Raw genomic sequence first — 23,721 nt, 5'->3', positions numbered from 1 at the left:
GAAATGGATAGGTTGCAGTTACATACAGTGGGAATTAGTGAAGTTTGGTTGTAGGAGGAACAAGACTTCTGGTCAGGTGAATACAGGGTTATAAACACAAAGTCAAATAATGGTAATGCAGGAGTAGGTTTAATAAGGAATTTAAAAAAATAAATAAAAAAAATAGGAACACAGATAAGCTACTACTATGAACAGCATAGTGAACACATTATTGTAGCCAAGATAGACATGAAGCCCACACCTACAGCAGTAGAACAGTTTTATATGCCAACTAGGTCTGCAGATGAAGAAGAGATGGAAGAAATGTATGAAGCAATAAAATATTCAGATAGTTATGGGAGGCAAAAATTTAATAGTCATGGGGGACTGGAATTCAATATTAGGAAAAGGAAGAGATGGAAAAAGAAGGTGAATATGGACTGGGGGTAAGGAATGGAAGAGAAAGCTGCCTGGTAGAATTTTGCACAGAGCATAACTTAATCATAACCGACACTTGGTTTAAGAATCCTGAAAGAAGGTTGTATATGTGGAAGAGGCCTGGAGACACTGGAGGGTTTCAGGTAGATTATATAATAGTAAGACAGAGATTTAGGAACCAGGTTTTAAATTGTAAGACATTTCCAGAGGTGGATGTAGACTCTGACCACAATTTATTGGTTACGAGCTGTAGATTAAAACTGAAGAAATTGCAAAAAGGTAGGCATTTAAGGAAATGGGACCTGTATAAACTGGAAGAACCAGACGCTGTAGAGTCTTTCAGAGAGAGCATTAGGGAATAGTCGAGAAGAACAGAGGAAAGAAATACAGTAGAAGAAGACTGGGGAGCTTTGAGAGATGAAATAGTGAAGGCAGCAGAGGATCAAGTACATAAATAGATGAGGGCTAGTAGAAATCCTTGGGTAACAGAAGAGAGATTGAATTTAACTGATGAAAAAAAACGTGATAAATGAAGGAGGTGAAAAGGAATACAAATGTCTTAAAAATGTGATCGACAGAAAATGTAAGATGGCTAAGCAGGGATGGCTAAAGGACAGATGTAAGGACGTAGAAGCATATATCGCTAAGACAGATACTACCTGCAAGAAATTTAAAGAGACCTTTGGAGAAACGAAACAACCTGTGTGAACACCAAAAGTTCAGATGGAAAACCAATCCTAAGCAAAGAAGGGAAAGCAGAAAGGTGAAAAGAGTATATAGAGTGTGTACACAAGGGCAATGTACTTGCGGGCAATATTATGAAAATGGAAGATGACGTACATGAAGATGAAATGGGAGATACGATACTGCATGAAGAATTTGACAGAGCACTGAAAGACCTAAGTCAAAACAAGGCCTCAGGAGTAGACAACATTCCAGTAGAACTACTGACAGCCTTGAGACAGATCGTGACAAAACTCTGCCATCTGGTGAGCAAGATGTGTGAGACAGGCGAATTACCTTCAGACTTCAAGAAGAAGAAAATAATTCCAATTCCAAAGAAAGCAGGTTTTGACAGATGTGAAAATTAACGAACTATCAGTTTAATACGTCATGGTTGCAAAATACTAACATGGATTCTTTACAAACGAATGGAATAACTGGTAGAAGCCAACCTCACGGAAGATCAGTTTAAATTCCATAGAAATGTTGGAAAATGTGAGGCAATACTGACCCTACGACTTAGCTTAGAAAACAGAAAAGGAAAGGCATAACTACATTTCTAGTATTTGTAGACTTAGAGAAAGCTTTTGACAATGATGACTGGAATGCTCTCTTTCAAATTCTGAAGGTGGCAGGGGTAAAATATAGGGAACGAAAGATTACTTACAATTTGTACAGAAACCAGATGGCAGGTAAAAGAGTTGAGGGTCATGAAAGGGAAGCAGTGGTTGAGAGGGGAGAGGGGAGTGAGACAGGGTTTTAGCCTATCCCCGCTGTTATTCAATCTGTATATTGAGCAAGCAGTAAAGGAAACAAAAGAAGAATTTGGAGTAGAAATTAAAAACCATGGAGAAGAAATAAAAACTTTGAGGTTTGCCGATGACATTGTAATTCTGTCAGAGACAGCAAAGGACCTGGAAGAGCAGTTGAACGGAATGGACAGTGTTTGAGGTTTGCCGATGACATTGTAATTCTGTCAGAGACAGCAAAGGACCTGGAAGAGCAGTTGAACGGAATGGACAGTGTCTTGAAAAGAGGATATAAGATGAACAACAACAAAAGCAAAACAAGGATAATGGAATACAGTTGAATTAAATCAGATGATGCTGAGGGAATTAGATGAGAAAATGAGACACTTAAAGTAGTAAAGGAGTTTTGCTATTTGGGGAGCAAATTAATTGATGATGGTTGAAGTAGACAGGATATAAAATGTAGACTGGCAATGGCAAGAAAAGTGTTTCTGAAGAAGAGAAATTTGTTAACATCGAGTATAGATTTAAGTGTTAGAAAATATTATCTGAAAGCATTTGTAAGGATTGTAACAATGTATGGAAGCGAAACATGGATGATAAATAGTGTAGACAAGAAGAGAACAGAAGCTTTCGAAATGTGGTGCTACAGAAGAATGCTGAAGATTAGATTGGTAGATCATGTAACTAATGAAGAGGTACTGAATAGGATGTGGGAGAAGAGGAATTGGTGGCACATCTTGACTAGAAGAAGGGGTAGGTTGACAGGACATGTACTGAGCCATCAAGGTATCACCAATTTAGTACTGGAGGGAAGTGTAGGGCGTAAAAATCGTAGAGGGTACAAATTGTAGAGGGAGACCAGAGATGAATACATTAAGCAGATTCAGAAGGATGTAAGTTGCAATAATTATTCAGAGATGAAGAGGCTTGCACAGGGTAGAGTAGCATGGAGAGCTGCATCAAACCAGTCTCTGGATCGAAGACCTCAACAACAACAACAACAACAATTCACATTTTATGTACATACCTACAATCCCCTTCAAAGTATTCTCCACTTGCGTTAATATGGTCTTCTAATATTTTATTCCATTTTACAAAATCTTTAAATTCAGCTTTTGTGATGTTTGATGGAGTGTGTTTTCTTTTCTTCAACTCAGCAACATCAGCAAAGCCCTTTCTTTTCATGTCTCTTTTTACTCTAAGAAACGAAACTCTCACGGGACAAGGTCGATTGCGTATGGTGGGTGAGGAATATGGGTCATACCACTCTTGGCCAAGAATTGTCGATACAGGGCTGTGTGGGCAGGGGCATCATTATGATGGAAAACCAGTCACCCGACTGTGACAAATCAGGCTTCTTCTGCTGCACACTTTTAAGCAATCTTTTCAAAACTTCAAAGTAGAAAGCCTGATTAACTGTCTGATCAGTCAGGACGAACTCTGAATGTATGACCGCTCTCACACTGAAAAAACTAATCAGCATTGTTTTAATGTTTGATCTCATCTGATAAGTTTACTGGGGACAAGGATAACTTGAAGTCTCCATTGGTTTGCTTATTGCTTTGATTCACAACCTTAAGCATAGCACCAAGTTTCGTCACCTGTGTTAATTTTTGAAAAAAGAAAAAAAACAAAAAGTTTCTATCATTTTGGAACTCTTCTCTCAAAACAAAGCACACTCCACGTGACCTTGTTTTTGTTCAGCAGTCAGTAGTAATGGCACAAATTTGGCAGCCATCCTTTTCATTCCCAACCCAAATGTTCTGGTACAACTGGCTGCCCTGAATTCCCATTCTCTCCCGACAGTTCCACAATTTTTTCTATGATCCGTCATCGATCTTCGTTGATGACTGCATGGATGTTTTCAACATTTTCATGTGTTTGGGACATGTATGGATGACCAGAATGAGGCCTGTCATCAACTGACATTTGACCCTTTTTCCTTAGCATCATCCTCATATACCGTTTTTAACATTCCAAGAGTTTCTGTTTCACTTTCTCTGAGCAAAAGCAAAAAATCAGCCATTGCAAAAATGACAATCACACAAAACAGTTGTCACTATAAACTCTGCCGGAATTAATCCTGACCTTCCTCAGTGACAGCACTTGGCTTACAACTCCAGAATGTTCGCTCTATGCACTCCTTGTTTAAAACTGTGCTAACGTTCTCTTTAATTTTGCAACAAGTTTCTAATATGGTAGTTGAACCATTGCAGTTGTGGCTCCCAACAAAGCATAAATAATTAAGTTCCCTTTACACCAACACTTAGAAGCATACCTGGCTCTGGGTTGTAACAGCTTCAGTGACGCTTTCCTCTTGTAATAAGTTCTGATAGATGTAGTATGAAACTAATTGCTCTTTAGTGCCATATTCTCATGAAGACTGGCTTTTGAGACAAGGTTTCATTGCCTTTCTTTTAATGTGAACAGCCTTTACATATTATGGGGCACAAGGTAGCAGTGCTACCTTAGCAACTTATGCATATGGCTAATTACCATTGTTGGGAAGGTACATTTGATGTAATTTCTCTAAATTTTAAATAAAAGCTTTTCGCCTAAGTATTACATCACCTGGATGATAACACCCAAATGAATACTAAAGAACCAGAGTGATATTTCAGTGTTCATGCAGTATTTGTGATACATACAGCTACTGCTAGAACTGGTCATCAGATCTGGTTACTTGGAAAGTAAGTTTGACTTTCCAACTAGTGCATTCCCTCCAGTTATTTTCCATACTACCACAGAAAACGATAAACAAGTTGGAAGTAAGGCCTTAGCAAATGAAGGAGAGGGTCATTAGATGCAAAGTTTTTTTTTCCTTTGAATCATCAATCTTCTGGCTGGTTCAATGTGGCCTGTAATGAATTCCTCACCTCCACCAATGTCTTCATTTCAGAGTAGCACCTGCACCCTACATCCCCATTTATTTGTTGGATATATTCTAATCTCTGTCTCCGTCTACAGGTTTTACCATCATCTACTACTACTACAGCTATCAACTAATGCAAATAATGGGTATTTCTGATACCATTACAGGAAGCTATGAGAAAACTGGGGCAACACTCAATCCAAAACAGTGTATGAACTTTCACACTGTTCAGTGTGGAATACTTTACATGTCAAACTGAGCAGCATATTTTGTGACCACACTATTGTGTTTGTAATAATAAATATACTATGTTTAGACAACCACAAACAGACTGGCTTGGTGGTTCAGAGGGCAAGCGACAGACATCAAACCCAAATGTCTGGTAACAAATCCCCTGCAATTTCTGGAATTATTTTCCTGGGATTTATCACTTTTTTCATCTCTAGCAATAGTTTGTTCAAATGGGAAATGCCAACTAGCACCACACTATGGAGTCTACATTGAATTGCAAATCCTCCCTAACTGGCTGGGCAATTTAGTTGTATGGTTGGGAAAAGGCAAGAGTTTCCCACTTCTAACAGGATCACTGGTAAAGCACTGTGATGTTCAAAGAAATGTTCAGGATGGGGTAGCTTTACTTTTCTTAAAAAGTAATTCTTGTACCCTTCCAAACATGAAGCTCGTTTTATACATAATCTACAATTACAATTTTGTATGTTTTATTCCCACGTATTCAAAAGATTGCAATATGTTTCAGGCAATTTTCTTGTCTCTGCATTTCTAATACCTCTGTATTACATACAAATTTGATAAGTTCTGAAGATTTTTACATCCAAAAGTATCACAAATTAATGACAAAAATAGGAGGCAGTCTGCTCTTTCCACCTATCTGAATTTTCCACACTTGTCCCAGTGGTGCATATAATGCCTGAAACGGCATGAAATATCCACCTATGGAAAATCTGCTCGGTGACCTTCTGTGTTTGAAACTATTTCTAGTCACTCTTAGATTGCTCGAATGAGAGAGTTTATATTTCGATATACCCACACTGTACACTTGGCCAGTTGATTCCTTCTGAGCATACTGTCAAGTTGTAAAATAAAATACTGCACTCATCAATATTTTGTTCGTATATAGTATATGCTTTGGGGAAGGCGGTTGCAAAACAGCCAAAATGCAAGTACCTTTAGTATTTCATATTACAAATGGCAGGCAGCAGGCTGGTGATCATGTGCTGATGTGCTACAGCACACTGTAAATATCACACTAAATGCCATTTCTCTTCAAATGCATATTATGGAGTTTCTCTTCAAATTCGTGCTGGTATGCAAATAAAACAGATGAAACCATTTTTTGTAGTGCTCTCTCTGCAATAACTATAAGCGAGAGGGCATCCCTGACAGCTTGCATAACTGTTGCCAGCTTTCTGCTGTGAAGTTTCAATGGCTGCAGACGTAAACTGTAGCCATCTATAGACCTTTGACAACACTTAGGCATTGCCATAGAGATATATACAAAATTGCGTTACATTACTGATTGAGGTAGGCTCATGAAGCTGACTCATCCCACTGCAACTGTCAGGGACCAACTTATGCCAACAAAGCTACAGAAAACTGTTTGGTCCTGAGATTATAGTCAGCAGCACTATAGTCAACTCAGAGAAGGGACAAAATTGTGTTTTCAACTGTGCATGCTCTGACGTGATGTCATCCCTGCCAGCAGTAAGTAGCTTTCGGCACCAAGTAAGTATTTTGCTTTGAAAGTGTGTGTAAAGTACAGTGCAGGCAATATGCTGAATTCTGTAGATGATCCGCTAAAGAGGCACTTTTCCAGTAGATCATTGGAGGAGGAAGTGAGAATTAAAGAGTTAGTCCTACTAGAAATTTAAAAGTGGTAGGGCATGGGACAGGGCTCACTGATGTGGCTCAAACTATGTGAGTAGAAGCAGGTAGATGCTTCTTTCAAATTCCTAGAATATTTCACGTAAGGGGGTCATAGGGGAGTGTAAAACACTTTCTAAAGATTTATGAGTACAGAGTTAGTGATTACTGAGCAACACTTTATGAATATGTGCCATGGTCAATTGCACCAACTGGTAATTTGTTGGCTTGGGTTTGATTCTTGCTGCTATCATCTTCTTTTGTTTGTTTCTCATTTCATTTTATTCTTTAAAATGTTAACCTATTAATTATAAAATTTAAATAATTTAAACAGCTCAATTTGTATGAGTAAAATTAATCAATCTAGTTATGATTACTAACCTTGTAAGTTAAGAAGCCATAGGTAGTGGTAATAATAGCAAATATATGAGGAAATTTAGTATGAAAGTCTACGAAAAGAGTCTGATCCTGGATATGATGTTCACAATGCATCTCTTTGCTTTCCATGATTTTTATTCGGGAACAGCAATGTATGGGGTACAGGAGAAGCAAAAGATCTCGGACGTATTAATGAAAACCAAAAAAACATAGCAGAAATCACAAGCATATAAACAACATACTTGCATTAGGTGAAGCTAGTCACCCTATCACAATGACATAGTGAAACACAATCTGTTTATTTTTGTAATATCGTAGGACACTAGTAAAATTTTGCACAAGCCCCCGATGATTTAGGATGCCTGGAGTTTGTTGAAAGAATTAACAGCTATATATCACTGTGGGGCGAACAAAACTGTCCTAATAGAGTATTAATAAAATACGTACATCCCGATAATTTGAGTGTATAACACTTTATGAAACAGGCGATAATACGAGCAATTTAGTCTGTCGGTGAAGATAAGCATTTCTGCAGTCAGTTTGCATACTGTCATGTTGTGGAGCAGTACGTCAGTGACAGGAATTTGTACAAATAAAAGTTGTATTCTGGATGGTGGGTATATTTCTTAATAGTATTTTCAAAACCAATCACTATGTTTCTTCATGATTACTACTTAGAAATATTTATCACGAGATGATTTGTCATCAAGAGCAAATTTCAGTGTGATCTACATTACTAAGTGACTATTCCAGAATCTGGTACCAGTTGCAGGTTGCCTGTCCAACAACTTCCAGGGGAACAAAAATTTTATTTTCAGTACTTTGCATAAATGACTAAATATAAAATTTAAAATGCTGTCAAATCTACTCCCTAAGAAGTATAATCTTAGGGTAAAAGTTTAACAGAATACGACAAGTATTACAGTTAGGAAATGTGCGCATCTTGAGGCAGCAAAGCTCACTGCGCGCATCCAGTTTCTGAGAATGATCGTACTTAGCAACTCCCAACGAACTTAACAAAAAATTTCAATCCTTTACAGAACTTTCTACCTGACACCCCAAAAAAGGCCCATCATTTAACATATTTTTGTTGTCATGCAGTAAAATTTCAGCATCAGACATGATTTGATGTATTATTTCTTTACTACCAGCTCTAGTCACAACAAATTCAACAGACAGTATTCACTTATGCCTGCAAAATGATGTCATTGTAAGACACGAAATTCAGGAGATATGACGCCAAACACTGAGATACATGAAAAACTTACTTTTGCTTAAAATGGAGTGCAAATCACCCGGACCATATTGATCCTGTGTTTCATAAAGAGGGCAATTAGTGACAAACATTACGAATGATTTCAAATCTTTTAGAAAAGATTTCCACTTATGTGTTAAATGTCAAATATTTAACACATTAACCCACTGATAAAGCAATCTGACATTTGAAGCCATTTTATACATGGGGTTAAGTGGCACATTATTAAACTATGTCATGGGCTTCATAAAGTGATAATCCCTAACGTGTAAGGCACCATGCTGTTCTCCATGAACCATAGATAATCACAACCAGTAGCAGATTCAGTAGTCTAATGAAAGTGAATTTGAAAGATTGTATTGCTGACACAAACTGCAAACGCCTTTTATCATGTGAAAATTATTACTAAATTACTTTAATAAGTCAGAAACCTATAACAAACATTTTACATAAAATTTAAAAAAAAAGGAATGTTACATGCAAGTGTATCGATTCATGACTTAATCCAACGAGACAATAAATATGACATGGAAATGAGAAAAAAAAGAAAGGAGAAAAGAAATGGAAGAAAAAAAAATAATCATGAGAGCGGGAACAGAACTGGAAGGGAGGGTAATGGATGCTGCAGCAGGGGAAGGCAGCAGGTAACGAGGGGGGGGGGGCGGGGGGCAGCAAGAGGGGAAAAGAGTGGAGATAGGAAAGGGAGGTGGAGAAAGAAGGTGAGGAATGAGTAGAAGAAATGAGGGGAAGGGGGGGAGCAGAAAATCATGAGGGATGGGAGGAGCAGAACAAAAGTGGAAGTTGAGTGGCAGCACAAAAAGAAGAGAGGACACAGGTGGACATGAGAGTAGAGAAGGAACAAGAGAAATTAAAGGGAGCAAAAGGCAGTGAGGGGAGGGAATAATAATAGAGCTGAGACAACAGAAGGGACGAGGAGGAGCGGGTCGGATCGGGCCCGAGGGTCAGCAGACAGAGCGGGACGGATCGGGCCTGACGGAAAGAGGCGAGGGGGGCGGGGCGGGCATGACGGAGCGAGCCGAGGGGGGCGGGGCGGGCATGACGGAGCGAGCCGAGGGGGGCGGGGCGGGCATGACGGAGCGAGGCGAGGGGGCGGGGCGGGCATGACGGAGCGAGGCGAGGGGGGCGGGGCGGGCATGACGGAGCGAGGCGAGGGGGGAGGGGCGGGCATGACGGAGCGAGGCGAGGGGGGCGGGGCGGGCATGACGGAGCGAGGCGAGGGGGGCGGGCCGGCATGACGGAGCGAGGCGAGGGGGGCGGGCCGGCATGACGGAGCGAGGCGAGGGGGGCGGGCCGGAATGACGGAGCGAGGCGAGGGGGGCGGGCCGGCATGACGGAGCGAGGCGAGGGGGGCGGGCCGGCATGACGGAGCGAGGCGAGGGGAGCGAGGCGAGGGGGGTGGGGCGGGCATGACGGAGCGAGGCCAGGGGGCGGGGCGGGCATGACGGAGCGAGGCGAGGGGGTCGGGGGAGGCAGGACGGAGCGAGGCGATGGGAGCCGGGTGTGCAGGACGGAGCGAGGCGGGCGTGCATGACGGAGCGAGGCGGGGGGGGGGCGGGGCGGGCATGACGGAGCGAGGCGAGCGGGGCGGGGCGGGCATGACGGAGCGAGGCGAGCGGGGCGGGGCGGGGCGGGGCGGGCATGACGGAGCCAGGCGAGAGGGGCGGGCCGGGGCGGGGCGGGGCGGGCATGACGGATCGAGGCGAGCGGGGCGGGCATGACGGAGCGAGGCGAGGGGGGCGGGGCGGGCATGACGGAGCGAGGCGAGGGGGGCGTGGCGGGCATGACGGAGCGATGCGAGGGGGGCGGGGCGGGCATGACGGAGCGAGGCGAGGGGGGCGGGGCGGGCATGACGGAGCGAGGCGAGGGGGGCGGGGCGGGCATGACGGAGCGAAGCGAGGGGGGCGGGGCGGGCATGACGGAGCGAAGCGAGGGGGGCGGGGCGGGCATGACGGAGCGAAGCGAGGGGGGCGGGGCGGGCATGACGGAGCGAAGCGAGGGGGGCGGGGCGGGCATGACGGAGTGTGGCGAGGGGGGCGGTGCGGGCATGACGGAGCGAGGCGAGGGGGGCGGGGCGGGCATGACGGAGCGAGGCGAGGGGGGCGGGGCGGGCATGACGGAGCGAGGCGAGGGGGGCGGGGCGGGCATGACGGAGCGAGGCGAGGGGGGCGGGGCGGGCATGACGGAGCGAGGCGAGGGGGGCGGGGCGGGCATGACGGAGCGAGACGAGCGGGGCGGGCCGGCATGACGGAGCGAGGCGAGCGGGGCGGGCCGGCATGACGGAGCGAGGCGAGGGGGGCGGGCCGGCATGACGGAGCGAGGCGAGGGGGGCGGGCCGGCATGACGGAGCGAGGCGAGGGGGGCGGGCCGGCATGACGGAGCGAGGCGAGGGGGGCGGGCCGGCATGACGGAGCGAGGCGAGGGGGGCGGGCCGGCATGACGGAGCGAGGCGAGGGGGGCGGGCCGGCATGACGGAGCGAGGCGAGGGGGGCGGGCCGGCATGACGGAGCGAGGCGAGGGGGGCGGGCCGGCATGACGGAGCGAGGCGAGGGGGGCGGGGCGGGCATGACGGAGCGAGGCGAGGGGGGCGGGGCGGGCATGACGGAGCGAGGCGAGGGGGTCGGAGGAGGCAGGACGGAGCGAGGCGATGGGAGCCGGGTGTGCAGGACGGAGCGAGGTGGGCGTGCATGACGGAGCGAGGCGGGGGGGGGGCGGGGCGGGCATGACGGAGCGAGGCGAGCGGGGCGGGGCGGGACGGAGCGAGGCGGGCGGGGCGGGGCGGGCATGACGGAGCCAGGCGAGAGGGGCGGGCCGGGGCGGGGCGGGCCGGGGCGGGGCGGGCATGACGGGGCGGGGCGGGCCGGGGCGGGGCGGGCATGACGGATCGAGGCGAGCGGGGCGGGCATGACAGAGCGAGGCGAGGGGGGCGGGGCGGGCATGACGGAGCGAGGCGAGGGGGGCGGGGCGGGCATGACGGAGCGAGGCGAGGGGGGCGGGGCGGGCATGACGGAGCGAGGCGAGGGGGGCGGGGCGGGCATGACGGAGCGAGGCGAGGGGGGCGGGGCGGGCATGACGGAGCGAGGCGAGGGGGGCGGGGCGGGCATGACGGAGCGAGGCGAGGGGGGCGGGGCGGGCATGACGGAGCGAGGCGAGGGGGGCGGGGCGGGCATGACGGAGCGAGGCGAAGGGGGCGGGGCGGGCATGACGGAGCGAGGCGAGGGGGGCGGCGCGGGCAGGACGGAGCGAGGCGAGGGGGTCGGCGCGGGCAGGACGGAGCGAGGCGAGGGGGTCGGGGCGGGCAGGACGGAGCGCAGCGATGGGAGCCGGTTGCAGGCCGGAGGGAGGCGGGCGTGCATGACGGAGCGAGGCGGGGGGGGGGGCGGGGCGGGCATGACGGAGCGAGGCGAGGGGGGCGGGGCGGGCATGACGGGGCGAGGCGAGGCGAGGGGAGGGGGCGGGGCGGGCAGGACGGAGCGAGGCGTGGCGAGGGGGGCGGGGCGGGCAGGACGGAGCGAGGTGAGGCGAGGGGGGCGGGGCGGGCAGGACGGAGCGAGGTGAGGCGAGGGGGGCGGGGTGGGCAGGACGGAGCGAGGCGAGGGGGGCGGGGCGGGCAGGACGGAGCGTGGCGAGTGGGGCGGGGCGGGGCGGGGCGGGCAGGACGGAGCGAGGCGAGGGGGGCGGGGCGGGCAGGACGGAGCGAGGCGAGGGGGGCGGGGCGGGCAGGACGGAGCGTGTCGAGGGGGGCGGGGCGGGGCGGGGCGGGCAGGACGGAGCGAGGCGAGGGGGGCGGGGCGGGCAGGACGGAGCGAGGCGAGGGGGGCGGGGCGGGCATGACGGAACGAGGCGAGGGGGGCGGGGCGGGCATGACGGAGCGAGGCGAGGGGGGCGGGGCGGGCATGACGGAGCGAGGCGAGGGGGGCGGCGCGGGCAGGACGGAGCGAGGCGAGGGGGTCGGCACGGGCAGGACGGAGCGAGGCGAGGGGGTCGGGGCTGGCAGGACGGAGCGAGGCGAGGGGGTCGGGGCTGGCAGGACGGAGCGAGGCGAGGGGGTCGGGGCGGGCAGGACGGAGCGAGGCGAGGGGGTAGGGGCGGGCAGGACGGAGCGAGGCGAGGGGGTAGGGGCGGGCAGGACGGAGCGAGGCGAGGGGGTAGGGGCGGGCAGGACGGAGCGAGGCGAGGGGGTCGGGGCGGGCAGGACGGAGCGAGGCGAGGGGGTCGGGGCGGGCAGGACGGAGCGCAGCGATGGGAGCCGGTTGCAGGCCGGAGGGAGGTGGGCGTGCATGACGGAGCGAGGCGGGGGGGGGCTGGGCGGGCATGACGGAGCGAGGCGAGGGGGGCGGGGCGGGCATGACGGGGCGAGGCGAGGGGAGGGGGCGGGGCGGGCAGGACGGAGCGAGGCGTGGCGAGGGGGGCGGGGCGGGCAGGACGGAGCGAGGTGAGGCGAGGGGGGCGGGGCGGGCAGGACGGAGCGAGGTGAGGCGAGGGGGGCGGGGCGGGCAGGACGGAGCGAGGCGAGGGGGGCGGGGCGGGCAGGACGGAGCGTGGCGAGTGGGGCGGGGCGGGGCGTGGCGGGCAGGACGGAGCGAGGCGAGGGGGGCGGGGCGGGCAGGACGGAGCGAGGTGAGGCGAGGGGGGCGGGGCGGGCAGGACGGAGCGAGGCGAGGGGGGCGGGGCGGGCAGGACGGAGCGTGGCGAGTGGGGCGGGGCGGGGCGGGGCGGGGCGGGCAGGACGGAGCGAGGCGAGGGGGGCGGGGCGGGCAGGACGGAGCGAGGCGAGGGGGGCGGGGCGGGCAGGACGGAGCGAGGCGAGGGGGGCGGGGTGGGCAGGACGGAGCGAGGCGAGGGGGGCGGGGCGGGCAGGACGGAGCGAGGCGAGGGGGGCGGGGCGGGCAGGACTGAGTGGGGCGGGTAGGACGCAGCGGGGCGGGCAGGACGGAGCGGGGCGGGCAGGACGGAGCGGGGCGGGCAGGACGGAGCGGGGCGGGCAGGACGGAGCGGGGCGGGCAGGACGGAGCGGGGCGGGCAGGACGGAGCGGGGCGGGCAGGACGGAGCGGGGCGGGCAGGACGGAGCGAGGCGAGGGGGACGGGGCGGGCAGGACGGAGCGGGGCGGGCAGGACGGAGCGGGGCGGGCAGGACGGAGCGGGGCGGGCAGGACGGAGCGAGGAGAGGGGGGCGGGGCGGGCAGGACGGAGCGTGGCGAGGGGGGCGGGGCGGGCAGGACGGAGCGGGGCGAGGGGGGCGGGGCGGGCAGGACGGAGCGGGGCGAGGGGGGCGGGGTGGGCAGGACGGAGCGTGGCGAGGGGGGCGGGGCGGGCAGGACGGAGCGCGGCGAGTGGGGCGGGGCGGGGCGGGGCGGGCAGGACGGAGCGAGGCGAGGGGGGCGGGGCGGGCAGGACGGAGCGAGGCGAGGGGGGCGGGGCGGGCAGGACGGAGCGAGGCGAGGGGGGCGGGGCGGGCAGGACGGAGCGTGTCGAGGGGGGCGGGGCGGGGCGGGGCGGGCAGGACGGAGCGAGGCGAGGGGGGCGGGGCGGGCAGGACGGAGCGAGGCGAGGGGGGCGGGGCGGGCATGACGGAACGAGGCGAGGGGGGCGGGGCGGGCATGACGGAGCGAGGCGAGGGGGGCGGGGCGGGCATGACGGAGCGAGGCGAGGGGGGCGGCGCGGGCAGGACGGAGCGAGGCGAGGGGGTCGGCACGGGCAGGACGGAGCGAGGCGAGGGGGTCGGGGCTGGCAGGACGGAGCGAGGCGAGGGGGTCGGGGCTGGCAGGACGGAGCGAGGCGAGGGGGTCGGGGCGGGCAGGACGGAGCGAGGCGAGGGGGTAGGGGCGGGCAGGACGGAGCGAGGCGAGGGGGTAGGGGCGGGCAGGACGGAGCGAGGCGAGGGGGTAGGGGCGGGCAGGACGGAGCGAGGCGAGGGGGTCGGGGCGGGCAGGACGGAGCGAGGCGAGGGGGTCGGGGCGGGCAGGACGGAGCGCAGCGATGGGAGCCGGTTGCAGGCCGGAGGGAGGTGGGCGTGCATGACGGAGCGAGGCGGGGGGGGGCTGGGCGGGCATGACGGAGCGAGGCGAGGGGGGCGGGGCGGGCATGACGGGGCGAGGCGAGGGGAGGGGGCGGGGCGGGCAGGACGGAGCGAGGCGTGGCGAGGGGGGCGGGGCGGGCAGGACGGAGCGAGGTGAGGCGAGGGGGGCGGGGCGGGCAGGACGGAGCGAGGTGAGGCGAGGGGGGCGGGGCGGGCAGGACGGAGCGAGGCGAGGGGGGCGGGGCGGGCAGGACGGAGCGTGGCGAGTGGGGCGGGGCGGGGCGTGGCGGGCAGGACGGAGCGAGGCGAGGGGGGCGGGGCGGGCAGGACGGAGCGAGGTGAGGCGAGGGGGGCGGGGCGGGCAGGACGGAGCGAGGCGAGGGGGGCGGGGCGGGCAGGACGGAGCGTGGCGAGTGGGGCGGGGCGGGGCGGGGCGGGCAGGACGGAGCGAGGCGAGGGGGGCGGGGCGGGCAGGACGGAGCGAGGCGAGGGGGGCGGGGCGGGCAGGACGGAGCGAGGCGAGGGGGGCGGGGCGGGCAGGACGGAGCGAGGCGAGGGGGGCGGGGCGGGCAGGACGGAGCGTGTCGAGGGGGGCGGGGCGGGCAGGACTGAGTGGGGCGGGTAGGACGGAGCGGGGCGGGCAGGACGGAGCGGGGCGGGCAGGACGGAGCGGGGCGGGCAGGACGGAGCGGGGCGGGCAGGACGGAGCGGGGCGGGCAGGACGGAGCGGGGCGGGCAGGACGGAGCGGGGCGGGCAGGACGGAGCGAGGCGAGGGGGACGGGGCGGGCAGGACGGAGCGGGGCGGGCAGGACGGAGCGGGGCGGGCAGGACGGAGCGGGGCGGGCAGGACGGAGCGAGGAGAGGGGGGCGGGGCGGGCAGAACGGAGCGTGGCGAGGAGGGCGGGGCGGGCAGGACGGAGCGGGGCGAGGGGGGCGGGGCGGGCAGGACGGAGCGGGGCGAGGGGGGCGGGGTGGGCAGGACGGAGCGTGGCGAGGGGGGCGGGGCGGGCAGGACGGAGCGCGGCGAGGGGGGCGGGGCGGGCAGGACGGAGCGAGGCGAGGGGGGCGGGGCGGGCAGGACGGAGCGAGGCGAGGGGGGCGGGGCGGGCAGGACGGAGCAAGGCAAGGGGGACGGGCAGGGAGGAGCATGAGGAATTGGTGAGGGTCCAGGAGGAGCAGGAGGAATAAAGGGGTCCAGGAGGAGCAGGAGGAATAAAGGGGTCGTGGCGGAGCAGGAGGAATAAAGGAACAGGAGGAAACGGGAGGTTGTAAAGGATCAGTAGGAATCGAGGCTAAGGAGGATCGAAGGCATCTGGAGGTGGGAAGGATCAAATAGATCCGAGGGGTGGCGAGCAGTGGGAGAAATCGGAGGGGGTTGGGGAGTAGCAGGAGGAATGTGAGAGAGTTGGGAAGGAGAAGGAGCAGGAGGCGGTTGAGGATGATTAGGAGGAATTTGGATGGGGAGAAGCTTGAGGCAGCATTCAAAGGGAATAGCAGGAGGAAGTGTTGAAAAGCACGGTTGAGAGGGGGACAAGAGAGGATAGTTAAGGGAGATTGGGGAGGGGAGACAAAGAGAATGGGCAGGCAAAAAGGAGAGGGAAGAGACAGCGGGATGGGTCCAAAGACAGGGTAGGTGATGATGAGTGGAGAGGATCTAAAGCGAGGCAAGGCGCTGAAGAGTGGAAAGTGGCTGAAAAGTGTGAAGGGGCTGCAGCAAGGGCGTGCGATGAAGAGTGTCAATGGTTGAACAGAGGGGATGCAATGAATAGAGATGAGAGGAGAATGGGAGAATTGACGAAAGAGTAGAGAGGGGGCCATAGGCAGTGCGATGGTGAGGCGGAAGCAATGCGACGTAGGGGGGGGGGGGGGAAGTAGCGAGGGGGGGAAGTAGCGAGGGGAGGGTGAAGCGATGGGAGGATGAAGCAAGGGGGCAGTGAAGGGAGGCGGGGCTGAAGTGTGTTAAGCTAGCTCATGCATGGAGTAGGATTAAGTGGGGTGATGGATGGAGCAGGATTAAGCGAGGAGAGGCGCGGGGCAGGGTTAAGCGAGGAGAGGCGCGGGGCAGGGTTAAGCGAGGGGAGGCGCGGGGCAGGGTTAAGCGAGGGGAGGCGCGGGGCAGGGTTAAGCGAGGGGAGGCGCGGGGCTGGATTAAGCGAGGGGAGGCGCGGGGCAGGATTAAGCGAGGGGAGGTGCGGGGCAGGATTAAGCGAGGGGAGGCGCGGGGCAGGATTAAGCGAGGGGAGGCGCGGGGCAGGATTAAGCGAGGGGAGGCGCGGGGCAGGATTAAGCGAGGGGAGGCGCGGGGCAGGATTAAGCGAGGGGAGGCGCGGGGCAGGATTAAGCGAGGGGAGGCGCGGGGCAGGATTAAGCGAGGGGAGGCGCGGGGCAGGATTAAGCGAGGGGAGGCACGTGGCAAGGTAATAGGAGGGGAGGCGTGGAGCAGGGTAATGGGATGGGAGGCGTGGAGCAGAGTAATGGGATGGGAGGCGTGGAGCAGGGTAATGGGATGGGAGGCGTGGAGCAGGGTAATGGGATGGGAGGCGTGGAGCAGGGTAATGGGATGGGAGGCGTGGAGCAGGGTAATGGGATGGGAGGCGTGGAGCAGGGTAATGGGATGGGAGGCGTGGAGCAGGGTAATGGGATGGGAGGCGTGGAGCAGGGTAATGGGATGGGAGGCATGGAGGAGTATGAATGGGAGGAAGATTCGGGGCAAGATGAAGAGGTGGGTTGTGGAGCAGGTTGAAGCAAGGGGAGGGATGGAGCAGGTTGAAGCAATGGGAGTGGTGAGGCAGCATGATGCGAGGGGAGGGGAGGGGAGGGGATGGGAGGTGAGAAGCAACCGGAATTAGGTGAGGGGAGAAGCAACGGTAAGTTAGGTGAGGGGAGAAGCAACGGGAAGTTAGGTGAGGGGAGAAGCAACGGGAAGTTAGGTGAGGGGAGAAGGAACGGGGTGAAGTGAGGTGAGGGGAGGAACGGGGGGAAGTGAGGTGAGGGGAGGAACGGGGGGAAGTGAGGTGAGGGGAGGAACGGGGGGAAGTGAGGTGAGGGCAGGAACGGGGGGAAGTGAGGTGAGGGCAGGAACGGGGAAGTGAGGTGAGGGGAGGAACGGGGGGAAGTGAGGGGAGGGGAGGAACGGGGAAGTGAGGTGAGGGGAGGAACGGGGAAGTGAGGTGAGGGGAGGAACGGGGTAGTGAGGTGAGGGGAGGAGCAGCAGGAATAGATGCGAGGTTAGGGTAGGGTATAGGAGTAAAAGGAGGAATAGCGGGGAGGGGAGGACCAAGAGGAATAGCGGGGAGGGGAGGAAAAAGAGGAATAGCGGGGAGGGGAGGAAAAAGAGGAATAGCGGGGAGGGGAGGAAAAAGAGGAATAGCGGGGAGGGGAGGAAAAAGAGGAATAGCGGGGAGGGGAGGAAAAAGAGGAATAGCGGGGAGGGGAGGAAAAAGAGGAATAGTGGGGAGCGGAGGAAAAAGAGGAATAGTGGGGAGCGGAGGAAAAAGAGGAATGGCGGGGAGGGGAGGAAAAAGAGGAATAGCGGGGAGGGGAGGAAAAAGAGGAATAGCGGGGAGGGGAGGAAAAAGAGGAATAGCGGGGAGGGTAGGAACAAGAGTAATAGAGGGGAGGAATGGAGCAACATAAACTGAAGGAAGAGGAGTAGGAAAGGAAAGTAAGGGGAAAGCGGGACGATGGAGAAGTGTGGGAGGAGCAGGAGAATGGAGATGCGAAGGGGGAGCAGTAGGGTGGAGGAGCGAAGGGGGAGCAGTAGGGTGGAGAAGCGAAGGGGGAAGCAGTAGGGTGGAGAAGCGAAGGGGGAAGCAGTAGGGTGGAGAAGCGAAGGGGGAAGCAGTAGGGTGGAGAAGCGAAGGGGGAGCAGTAGGGTGGAGAAGGGAAGGGGGGGCAGGAGCAAGAGGAAGTGACTGGAGAGCAGGGACAAGGGTAAGTGGAGAACAGGGGCAAAGGGAATGAAGGGCACAGCAGGAGCAACGTGAAGTGAGAGGAGGGGAGGAGCTGGGGAAGTAAATGAGGGGAGGAGGAGGAAGAAGTAAGGTGATGGCCGAAGCAGGAAGAAGTAAGGTGATGGCCGAAGCAGGAAGAAGTAAGGCTAGGGCTGGAGTAAGAGGAAGTGAGGGGAGGGGATGTGAGGGGGAGAGGCAGGGAGGGGAGGAAGAGTGGGGAGGGGAACGCAGGTAGTGGCAAAGAGAAGAGCGGAATTAGGTAAAAGTGAGGTCAAGGGGGTAAGGACTGTGAGTGGCAAAGCCAAGGGAGCCGGAAGGTGAGTGTACAGCCAGGGGGGGGGGGGGGGGAGGTGAGTGGTGAGACCGCGAGGGATGGGAGGAAAGTGAGTTAGGAGGCCGAGGGGGGAACGAAGATTAGTTGTAAGGCCAAGGGGGGTGAGGAAGGTGAGTGGCGCTGACAAGTAGGACAAGGAAGATGAGTGGCACGGACAAGCAGGGCGAGGAAGATTAGTGGCGCAGACAAGCAGGGCTAGGAAGGTGAGGGGGTAGGTCATGGGGGAAGCAGAAGGTGTAGCAAGGCCAAGGGAGGGGGGGAAGGTAAATGTTGATGTTGAGGAGGGAGGAAGTCAAGTGGCAAAGTCGAGGGGTGAGGAATGTGAGTTGTATAGACAATGGGAGAGAAATGTGTGTGATGAGGCTGAGGGGGAAGGAATGTGATTAGAGAGGCCAAGGGAAGAAGGATGAGGATGAGGCTGAGGGGGAAGGAATGTGATTAGAGAGGCCAAGGGAAGAAGGATGGGATGAGGGAAGAAGTGAGGAAAACCTGAGAAGGAGGGAAGAGAAAGGGAGCAGTATGAGGAGGAAAGTAGGTGGAGGAGCAGCAGATGAGGATATGGTTGATAGGTGAGGGAGAAAGTGGTGCTGGAAAAGAATGCTTTCATTGTATGGATGAGAATGTGATACAAGAGAAGTATTTCGGACGATGAGAGGAGGTTAGTATTATCCTCGGAATCCTTGTCATCTGACATCCATTGCTGGATGAATGTCTGCTCTAGATTTCTTGATGTCTTACAGTTATTAGCTAAAAGCATCTATGTTATTTTTGCATGTTGTCTAAGATCATCACATGGTCTTTTTATTACCACCAGCACATAATCTCCTTGATGTGTCTATTAATCTGCATGCTCTACAACACGACTAAAGGTGCCTGAGTGCCTGTTATATGGGCTGTCTGGATCCTCCAACATGACACTAGTTTTCCTGAACTCCGGGGACTGTAACTGTCTCTTATGTACAGCTATTCTCATATCCTGCCCCCCTCTAGGAGGTAACCTCCAGGCTCATCTTCTTCCCATCATTTACAATTCTTTACTAAATAATTTACACCATTATTTTCTACTTTCATCCCATCATCTCTTTTTGATTTTCCCCCCATTTTGTTTCCAGCTTTCTTCTTTCAATTTGCATTTTTCTTCCTCTTACTCCTTCTGTACTTCTCTCTCTATATTACCATCTCTTTACTGAAGCTGTAATAATTCATTTCATTGTACTACTTTCAACTGCCTACTCTCTCTGGTATGTTATATATCATCTTTGTCTCCCTTTTCCTCGATAACAGTTGGGTCACATTAAACATGGAATGTGAGCAACAAGTCCCTTCTTTCAACATTCCCCAACCTCCACTCTTTCCCCATGAAGAAGGAACTTAGATTTCTGGAAGCCACAAAAGTTCTCTACTTTTATAGGTGTATCAATAGTACCTAGAATTTCTCCTCCTGTAATTATGAGTCCCTCTGTCTCCTCGTAATGTTCAAAAGACTAGTCTGATGGAGGAAGATATACTGTAGGTCACTTACAACACTAGTAATGAAACTGTTGTTCATTTGCAAACTTCTTAAAGAATATATAGATCTGACACAATCATCACTGAAGAGCACGAGTTCTCTATAATTTCAGTGTTTGGTTCTGTCTGTGTGACTAAGCAACTAGTAAAATACCTTATTCTCTACACCCAGTTATTTTATTCACTTTCTAATTATTATTTCTGACATTTTTCCACAAATTTATTTTGATTCCTGAACCGTACAGGTAAAAGACTGACACACCAGCTGTTTCTTTTCCTGCATTGTTATTAATGAGATTTTGTGCACTTTTTTTGGGATTTGACACTGAAAAATTTAATAATTTTTCATTATTCCTCTTAATTTGGCATAAAAAATTGTTATTTACCAAAATTCCAGCACACTGTCAGTCTACTTAACATCTGAGTTGTCATAATAATGTATTCCAGAGAAACTATATAATCTGTACTGTCTGATGTTTGAATTTATAAAAATATATATAATTTGACTGATGGTACTGCTCTCCTGTTCTTCCCATCCACTTTTTTCTTTGCAACAACTTGTCTTAAAACATACGTATAAAACTGCATTTTAGACACACACACACACACACACACACACACACACACACACACACACACACACAGTTTACCTTTATGTCAGTCAGTTGTAAATGAGCCTCTTCCAGACGAGCGTCTTGTGCAGCACGTTCTGCAAGTAGTCTTCGTACTCTGCCATCAGGGTCATCAGCAGCATCAGGTTCACTTATAGGAGTGGCACGTGCCTCTAGTAAGGAAATACGTTCTGTAAGGTGCCTTGTCTCTTCTTCTGCACGCGCCAAATCACTTTTCAGTCGTGATCGTTCAAGGTCAGAGGAATGCCGTATAGACTCGAGCTCATCCTGTCACAAAAATTCCATTACCATACCTAATATAAATAATATTACATACATATTAATTAATAACACTGATCTCACAAAAGTCTGGCACATTTAACAAAACCAACACAACAAATTAATGTTCTCATCCCATGCAACACAAACATCTGTAGTTGCTGTATCAACATTTTTATACGGGCAACATTACAGAACTGAACCAAATGCCACAGACGAAAAGAAGGAAACTGCAATTACTTGAATTTTAAGAAGTGTAGTCATGCTTAACAATCACTGGTGCACAAAGACAATTTTTTATGCATTGTAGGCCAAAAAATTGATGCTTCTCCCATCTATACAAACCATTTTAGGGAAATTACTATATGGTTGCATTAGATGCAATAATGAAATAGAAAATTGTATTAAAATGTTGCAGAGACCCTCAAACAAACCACATTTACTCAAAGCAAACAATGTAAACAATGCTATTCTCTGTTACTAGCAATGAAATGGGGTTACACAGAAGCTCAAATATCAAAATTATTATTGTGAGACTGAAAACAAAGGTTGAAAGAAAATACTGTCAATTTGGAAGCAAAGGATCAACAAGTTACCCGTAAATGCACAGGTTTTGATGGACGTATTATGAAATGATTTAGCATATAAGACAGTACTGAAAGACAATAAACCTTTAGGAAAAGATAAATGAAAGTAAATCAGCAAAACAGATCAAGAAAATAACACGCACTATTGTTAGAAGTGTATTCAACATAATAATTAACTTTCACAGCTACTGCTTCAAAAATTTGGCTGGTGTCTCTCCCATCTTTCCCTCACCATTATCCATTCCTTTTTCAAAGCATTCTGAGTGATGGATCTTAACTTCACTTCTTTCTATAGTTTTCTCAATTTTTGGACTGCTCTCAGTTTACTACGTATGTTGGTGGCTCGGTAGGAGTTAAGGGACTAGACATGAGAAAATCAGTCCCTCAGTCAAGAAGCTGTTCATTTGGAGTTTGTGAAGTTCACCAGAAATTTGACTGGATTATGAAAGCATGTAGGAGTGGTAAAACAGACACACTGAAAGCAATATTGTTGCCAGAGTTGAGAAATAATTTAAAGAGAAGTAAAAGTATACGGGCCAGACCGGCACATACGTCAGACAGAAACCTACTCCACAACTGATGCCCTGTCAAACCACCAAGGACAGAGACAGATACAGATACAGAGGAAAGAATGTCATCTAGCTGGGAGATGTGTAATAGAAAAAGTGAAGTCTAAAAACATAATGGTCATCAACCGGACAGTCAATAATAAAACAAGCTGAACAATGTAGGAAAAGATAGGTTGCTACTTACTGTAAAGAAGACACGTCTAATTTTTGACAGGCACAATTAAAAGACACTCACATGTAGCTTGCGGCCACAGCCTTCGTCAGTCAAAACACACACAAACGCATGCACGCACGCACACATGCACCCCCCCCCCTCCCACACACACACACACACACACACACACACACACACACACACACCTGCCAACTCCAGCATCTCTGGCCAGAATGCCAACTCCAGATGTGTGAGGTGTCCTTGCTTGCTTTTGTGTGTACTGACAAAAGCTGTGGCCAAAAGCTAACGATGAGTGCCTTTCAATTAAGGCTGTCTGCAATTTGACATGTCTTCTTTATGGTAAGTAGCAATTTATCTTTTCCTACTTTGTTGATATACCTACCTGGAGTTTCCATTGTTTGATAAAACAAGGTGAGAGATATAATCAGCTACCAAGTGAGTGGGGGCCAGGTGAGTGTTCTATGGGGCTCTGGATGCAATGGGGGCCATCCCTACCACAGCTGCTCCATCCACAATCCATTACAGTCAAACCGTTAAAGAAGAAACAGCACTCACTGCTCATTGAAGTGCTACCCCTAAAACAAAAATTAGAGTGTGGAAGAAAATTGGGCTAACCACATCTTAAAGCAGCTATAACATAGTACAAAACGGATGGTTGAGACCGCTGGCAAAGGAGATAGGGTCAAAGGTCCCAAGCCCCAGCATGCGGCGTGAAATGCCTCGACCCCACACATCCCAATCCCACCCTGAAAATAGTTTAAAACGTTAATGTAATCTAATTTCATGGAGAAAATGGAGAATCAGTTTAACTGTCCGTGAGACACTGACTAATGTTAGAGGTGAAGAATCCAGAAGATCATACTTACCAAGGAGAGTAAGGAGGCGGCATTCCACCAGGATGTGAGCTACTGTCTGCAAAGCTCCACAACCCTACCATCGGGTGGATCATTACATGAAATACAACTATCAGTTAATCTGGTATGGACCAATGTGGAGGTGACATTATAATTGATTCCTTGGAGGAGGAATGGAGGATAAGTGCCATGCAGCAGCAGTATCCTCCATACTGCAGACTTTATTAGAGAGGGCAGTAGCCCATCAGATGTCCCATCTCACTGAAAGGAGAGCATCTTCTTTGCACCCACAAATCCGTACCTGTGATTGTCAAAGCAAATGTTGGGTGAGTAATTACTTAACTGACCTCTAGGCCAATTCATTCCCTGGGATACCTACATGACTTGGGACCCACGGAAAGACAAATTAGCAGGCAGTACAACTGAGATAATAGAGAAAGTCACAAGTAGCAGCTGTCACAGTGTGACAACAGTAAAATTGATGAATGGCCTGGAGACTGCTTATAGAGTCAAGACAAACTGAAATGTTGCCA

The 23,721-nt window shown here is 53.0% G+C and overlaps 1 protein-coding gene across 3 annotated transcripts in view; it reads right to left on the bottom strand.

Moving 5' to 3' along the window:
- The window catches only part of LOC126258401 (golgin subfamily A member 1), a 139,743-nt gene that overhangs the window by 72,706 nt on the left and 43,316 nt on the right, over positions 1 to 23,721 (bottom strand). For 2 of the 3 annotated variants that reach the window (XM_049955641.1, XM_049955642.1), the window contains exon 5: positions 20,764 to 21,012. The exons of the other annotated variant lie outside the window; for it this stretch is intronic. In XM_049955641.1, the coding sequence (XP_049811598.1) occupies positions 20,764 to 21,012 (249 nt within the window). The remainder of the gene's footprint in view (positions 1 to 20,763; positions 21,013 to 23,721) is intronic. 3 annotated transcript variants of the gene reach the window in all.

This window comes from Schistocerca nitens, chromosome 1 (genome assembly GCF_023898315.1).
Source record: "Schistocerca nitens isolate TAMUIC-IGC-003100 chromosome 1, iqSchNite1.1, whole genome shotgun sequence".
Taxonomy (NCBI): domain Eukaryota; kingdom Metazoa; phylum Arthropoda; class Insecta; order Orthoptera; family Acrididae; genus Schistocerca; species Schistocerca nitens.
The sequence above is the reverse complement of the archived record's forward strand: the minus strand, read 5'-3'. Positions and strand labels throughout refer to the sequence as shown.